The sequence below is a fragment of the Malus domestica genome, chromosome 06 (genome assembly GCF_042453785.1).
Source record: "Malus domestica chromosome 06, GDT2T_hap1".
Lineage (NCBI taxonomy): Eukaryota > Viridiplantae > Streptophyta > Magnoliopsida > Rosales > Rosaceae > Malus > Malus domestica.
This window is the reverse complement of record NC_091666.1, coordinates 9,428,580-9,434,911: the sequence shown is the minus strand read 5'-3', so window position 1 is coordinate 9,434,911 and position 6,332 is coordinate 9,428,580. Positions and strand designations below refer to the sequence as shown.

The 6,332-nt window shown below is 39.7% G+C and overlaps 1 protein-coding gene across 1 annotated transcript; it reads right to left on the bottom strand.

Annotated features, from left to right (window-relative positions):
• Nucleotides 1-389: 389 nt before the first annotated feature.
• On the bottom strand, nt 390-2,654 carry LOC103434102 (uncharacterized). The gene has a single exon (XM_029104158.2). It carries the CDS (start codon nt 2,652-2,654, stop codon nt 390-392), a length of 2,265 nt encoding a protein of 754 aa, XP_028959991.2.
• Nucleotides 2,655-6,332: the final 3,678 nt, after the last annotated feature.

Sequence of the window (6,332 nt, the reverse complement as noted above, 5' to 3'; positions counted from 1 at the left end):
CTAAAGATGGCAGTGGCACGCCTGAGCACCTAAATGTTAACCTTGATTGTGAGCCTCAAGGCCTACACCTAAGGCCCCACAAAGGCACCTCTCAAAGTTAACGCTGTCTTTCTCTTTCAGCCTTGCCCGAAGAGTCTTGCCCGAAGAGTCTTGCCCGACGAGACTTGCCCGACAACGCCCGACAGCGAAGCAGAAGCTCGACAGCAGCCCTCAACCGGCGCCAACCTCCAGGGGAGCTGTGTGCTCGTCGGCCAGGAAGCATCCCCGACGGGAATTCCTGACACGAACAAGAACACTTGAATCTAAATTCTGGAACATTATTGATGAAAAGCTGAATACAAGAGTCTTTTAATAGCCTATTTATGCTAGAGTACAGCAGCCTAGAAAACCTAATCCATCGGCAGGTAAAAGTGATCACTTGAGCCTGCCGAAGAATCCCTGTCACTCTCTGATATTGGAAATGATGTGCAGGCCTTGAAATTGATCTGGGGTTTCCGTGGCAAACGCCACTCATCAATGCATGCCATTTGGTGATGATCCAAATTTGAAGGAATACCAGGTTCCACAATATAAAGAATCCTTTCAGTTTTACCAAGAACATGAACTGCAAGTCTCATACTTTCCTCCCTCTCTTCAATTGTGCTGTTAAAACACTTGATTGCCACAGCTTCCTGTAAATTTGTGAGACACGCACCCATTATGTCAGAGATCATCACAACCATTGATTCATATAATCTCTCACTTGATTCATTGATTTTTCCTTTAGGATTTAGCAGAAGAGTTTGGCTTATCCTGTACATGGAATTAGCGGCAAGCTCCTTAACAGACCATTTGGAAGGGATATCTCTCGAACACACATTCTCCTTACTCATCTTCCGCTTTCTACATTCTTCAAATATGGATTTTGCAGTTTCAGAAAGTTCTTCAAGTGTTTCCTTTAGACTCTTCCCTTGACGTGACAATCTTCCGAGATCCAAATCTAGCCATGTGTGATATAGATCAACTCTTAGCCACACGACCCCTGCCGCCTTTCTGATGTTGGCAAGATCTCCTTTGCTATCCAGCTGTTTCTCAATGGCATTCATGTACATGAGCCCTTCATGTACCCCATCTATCAGATTTTCGATTGAACCAGAACCGATGTTTGGAAGTGCAAGTGCAATACTTGTTAGTGTCACAACAGGAAGAGCCCAACAATTTGGAGGTTCTTCACATTGTAGAGAGGGAACTTGATCACTATCAAACTCTGCCACTCCTTTGAATCCTTGTGAGGCTGTTGATTTCCCCAATAGCTTAATGAGATGCTTGGGTTCTTCTTTTGTTCCCTTCTGAATCCAATGATCAGTAGCATCACAGTTGGAATTCATCATGTAATGAACCAACGCATCCTCACCTTCAAGATACAGAACATAATTACTAAGATCTTGCCTTGGGTTTTTCTGGGACATTGGGATGGAGTCGAATTCCAACTTCTTTTTCTTCCACTCCCTGAACAAGTCGCTGAGTAAAAAGATCCGACTCACCAAGAAAATGGAAATGAATCGAATTGCTTTACTTGATAGGACAATCCCCTTTTGCATTGCAATACACAAGTCCAAAAGTTTGTTTCTTGCTTCATGTGCAAGTTTCCTGCAGTCCCGAGATTTGATTCTAAAATTTAATGGACACTTTTTCAACTCCGCAAGCCCCTGAATCCAGTACCTTTCTATTTCGAATTCTTTTCTGTAGCTTATATTTCCTCTTTTCGGGCACTTAAAGTTGATGGCGATGAACCATCTAAACGACGGGGAAATAGTACCAACTCCTACTGCAACTGCTTGCGTAAATAGAATCAAAGTGGTTGTCAATTTGTAGTCTGATTCCCCGCTGCAAAACTTAATGGACCATGGCATCAAGTATGTTCTAAACATGGCTTGGGCCAAAATCATGGCACTCAAAAGACAGAAAGCTCCAGAAGCAGTGCATGTCACTGACCTGCCCATCACAAATTGAGGGCTAGAGGTGTGAGCCATCAGCCAAAGCTTTGTCAATGTGTCTCTGAGTTTGGTAACTTCTTTTCTACCACTTGCATTTGTGCATTCTTTTGAAGATAATTGGTATCTTTTCTTGTACCCTTTTTCTAAATAATTCTTTGTTCTTGGAACGGTTAAAGCCGAGAAAATCAGCATGAGGAGCAAAACAAGCATGATGAACATAACCGAAGCGTGCTCCTTCCAGAAAACAAAGATTGCACCGGTAGCTAATTGGATGCAAATATTGACAATAAGGGTGATGACTAGAATTCCCAAGGCAATTACATTCATGAACATCTCTTCATTTTCCATGGCTCCAAGAGACGGCATGGAGTTAGCCATTGCTGTGCAGATCAAGGCAGAACTGCTAAGCTTTGCAAGCTGGTCATGACGGTTGGGCATGGGAGTGTTCAGATCCACCGACAATTTGATGGCTATACCTATCAAGGTCAGAGATGTGGCATTAATGGAGAAGAACTTGCAGGGAAACCAGTACTTATGGTGCCGGATGCCGAGGATTACATCTGCAGCCATTGCAATCAGACAGGCCAAGGATGCTGCTGCTACATACATGCCAATCCAAGGCATTGGTGCACTAAACTTCTCCTCATACAGGTTACCGTTCATGTCACAGCCACCCATCTTTCTTTTTTCCTTGTTTGTGTTGTGGAATGTTGAATATGTTATCAAGAATTTCAGGTCCTCCTAGCTTTAAATGCTTTACCATGTTAACACTGTTGCATTCCTTGATTAACGTTTGACTTGAGTGTAGGAGAATGTTTTGTATATTTTGTGTTCATGTTTGGATTTTTCTTTTTCACAGCAGCCTGAGCAGGTTAACTTTTTTTGTAGTTTACTGATCATGGGAGTCAAGTGGAGCAGTTTAGGCTTTATTTTAGTACCAAATTTGTCAGCATCTCGTCTTTATTCTCAGGTAGTTTAATTCTTTTTTAAAATACACTCTTATATATACTAACTCGATATCCATGTCTCTTCGCAATTGCTGATCTCCTCTCAACTAATTATTATAATTAAAAAAGTTACTTAGATTTTGGTCATAGCTACAATATTAAAAAGAAGGGTGAAGCAATGAAGTTGTTAGAATATTTGGGAAATGAAGCATGAATTAATATAGATACCAGATTCGTGTTAAACGTTGCAGCTTGAGTAGGAGCTGAATGTAATTGAGTGATTTAGGCAGAGTGACATGCACTATTCATACACATAAATTATGCAAAAATACATCATTCATCCCTAGGCGTAACCAAATTAATCTAATTTATTTACCATGGTAATAACATATTGTCTCGAGGGGTGGTAGTAATATCCTTTTCCGAACACATTAATTTCGTGGAGGTGTCCATCCCCTCCCATGGATGGAATATTAAGCATGTCATGAGCACCTGCAATACTAGGTGATATCATGTGGAATGACTTGATTAATGTGACAACACATTTTTAAGTTGAACGACTTACATGGCACAAATTTCTGCATGGAAGTTGCTCTCTGTGACTAACTTAATATGCATTATTGTCCGTTTCTTTTTACAATCAAATTAACGTCAAAATTCTTGAGATCCCATGCATGCATGCACGTACATGAAATACTTAGAGTCAAAGGAAAACTAATGAAAAGGGCTTGAAAACTTTGAGTTTTAATGATAAGGACAAAATAAAGGGTAAAGTGAATAGTACCAGGATTGACTTTTTAGTGTAAAAATGTGGTTACTGGTCAAGGCTTCGTAATGGGATGCATCTATGTCAAAGTAAAAAGACTGGTATATCTTGAAGTGATATTGAAAGAAAGAAAGAAAAAAAGAAATATTGCTCCTTGCTCCATTTTGCATACAATATAGATTTACATAGACACACAAAATGAACATTATCATTGACATGTTTTATTGTTCGTGCAGGTATTTTCTATAATGTTAGGACTCACTCTTTAAGAGAATGTGCCGAAATTGATGATATCAACTTTATATATATGTGTGTGTATATATATATATATATATATATATATATATATATATATATATGTGTGTGTGTGTGTGTGTGTGTGTGTGTGTGTATGTGTGTGTATATGTGTGTGTGTGTGTGTGTGTGTGTGTGTAACCAAATATATATATGTGTGTGTGTGTGTCCAAATTGTAACAGCCCGTTCCAAAAAATTATGATTTATATAATTTTAATAAGTGAATTTACGAAAATGCCCTTCGAGGCAAAAACGTTGACTCGTGTTGACTGCCTTGTCATTCACATCAGACTCGATTTCTTGGCATATCCTCATAGTACTCGTCGCTACGAACGCGTGGGTACAAACGGATTTGGAGTCATAACGAAGGAAATATTAACGTTTAAAGTCGAGGGCATTTTAGTAAATTAATTAGTTTCAGGAAAACACCAGACTTTTTGGAGAAAATATGGAATGCCACGAGTGTGGCCCGTTTAAAAAAAAAGGAGATGATGGGCGGTGGAGATAGAGGATAAAGGAGAGAAGGGAGGAAGAGTTGAAGCCAATCAGAAAGAAGAGAAAGAGGGAGTAACCAATAAGGAAGAAAAGAAAGGAGGGGAATGGAAGGAGAGAGAAAAGAGAGAACCAGACTCCAAGCCTTCGACCCATTTCTTTCTTCGACCCGACTCGTTGGGATTTATGAAATCCAACGATTTTCCATCGATTTTTCCGGCCTTCTTCAAACTCCCGTCATCACCAAAACTCATCACCACATCCCAACACCTAATTCTAACCAAAACCCAATGAGATTTGCTTTGATTGTGCGGGAAAAACCACCCATTGGTCCAAGGGTTTCTCAGTCTTGATCCTCCAATTGTGAAACGTTTTCTTTGAATTACCACTATCATAACACTCCTATAAAGGCCAAAAACAATGCCCAATCATTAGTTGGAGCGTCGGAGTTGATTTGAAGACGAATCAAGAATCACGCTTTATAGGGTTTCCGGTGGGTTTTCGTCAAATTGGGGCTTTTCCCGGAAAAATTGGCATTAGTCTTAGGTATGAAAGTTGTTCTACTCATTGAGATCTTCATTTTTGTGAAATTTGGTCATTTTTAGAAATAGTTGAATTTTTCCGGCAAGTCGGGGCGGCCAACCGCCACCTGCGGCTGCGCATGCGACAACGCGTGGGCCGCCCTGACCTTCCTAGGTTAAGTTTGAATTCCTTGATACCATTTGTGAGGTCCGATTAATGAATCTCCATCATTTGAACCTAGTTTCATTAAGGTCTGCCACCCGATTATTATAACAGTTAACGATCTGACCGTTGGATCATCACTAAACTTTGATACGTTGTAGTACATAATATTTGAGGATTTTAGAAACTTATGGATTGGGAATCCGACCTACGAATCTTCCTGAATAGGATTTGTAAGTTAAGTGTTCTATTGACAAGAATTCTGAGATATGGTTTGGTAATTGTTCTAGATGCCGATTGTTCGTGACGCCTCGAAGTTGTGCTAGGGAATTGTAGCATGGACTTCAGGTGAGTGGGCGTTTGGTTTTCAATATATGTATATATGCTTTATGTTTTTCCCAAAAAAATTGATTTAAATGATTTTGTGTTTTATATGTCATGTCAAATGATTTATATTTTGGTATATGCTTTTAGTAGTTGTGTATGTCATTGTTTGATGTTGCGGACGCTCAGGTAAGTTCTAGGTGAGTATATGTATTGTGAGTTGCTTTATGTGAAGGGAACATAATGAGATTTATGTGGGATTTCTAGTGACTAGCATGCATATACAATTCAAAATTTATATACATAAGCAACGGAAGCATGTTATCAAATAATATCAAAGTTATAGTCATGCAAACCCCCTTCAAGAAGCATAGGTTTATATAAGATGCATCAAAACATTTTATTGAAGAACAAAGTGTAGGAGTAGATTTATACCTCTTGATCTAGACTTAAGACCAAGGATAGACCACCTCCAAGCCCTTTGCTCTTGGAACTCCTTGAGACTAACCTCCCTCCTTGCTTCCTCCACTTTGTTAGAATGAGTGCTCCTTGGTTCTCCTTAAGTCTCCAAGGTGGAAGACCTCTAAAGATCCACACCCACTAGAGTAGTGAGATGGATGGAGGAATGACCAAAAGGGAGAGAAGATGATTTAGCTAAACTTCCCTTTTGGTGGCCGGCCTTTGAGAGTGAATTTTGAGAGAGAGATGTTTTTCTCTTTTGTGAAAACACTACACAAAAACCCTTATGAAACTTTTGTCTATAAAGTTCCTTTTATAACATAAAGAAACAAGTCAACAACTTGACTTCCTCTCTCTCCCTTTCCCTTTATTTGGCCGGCCCCCTTTAG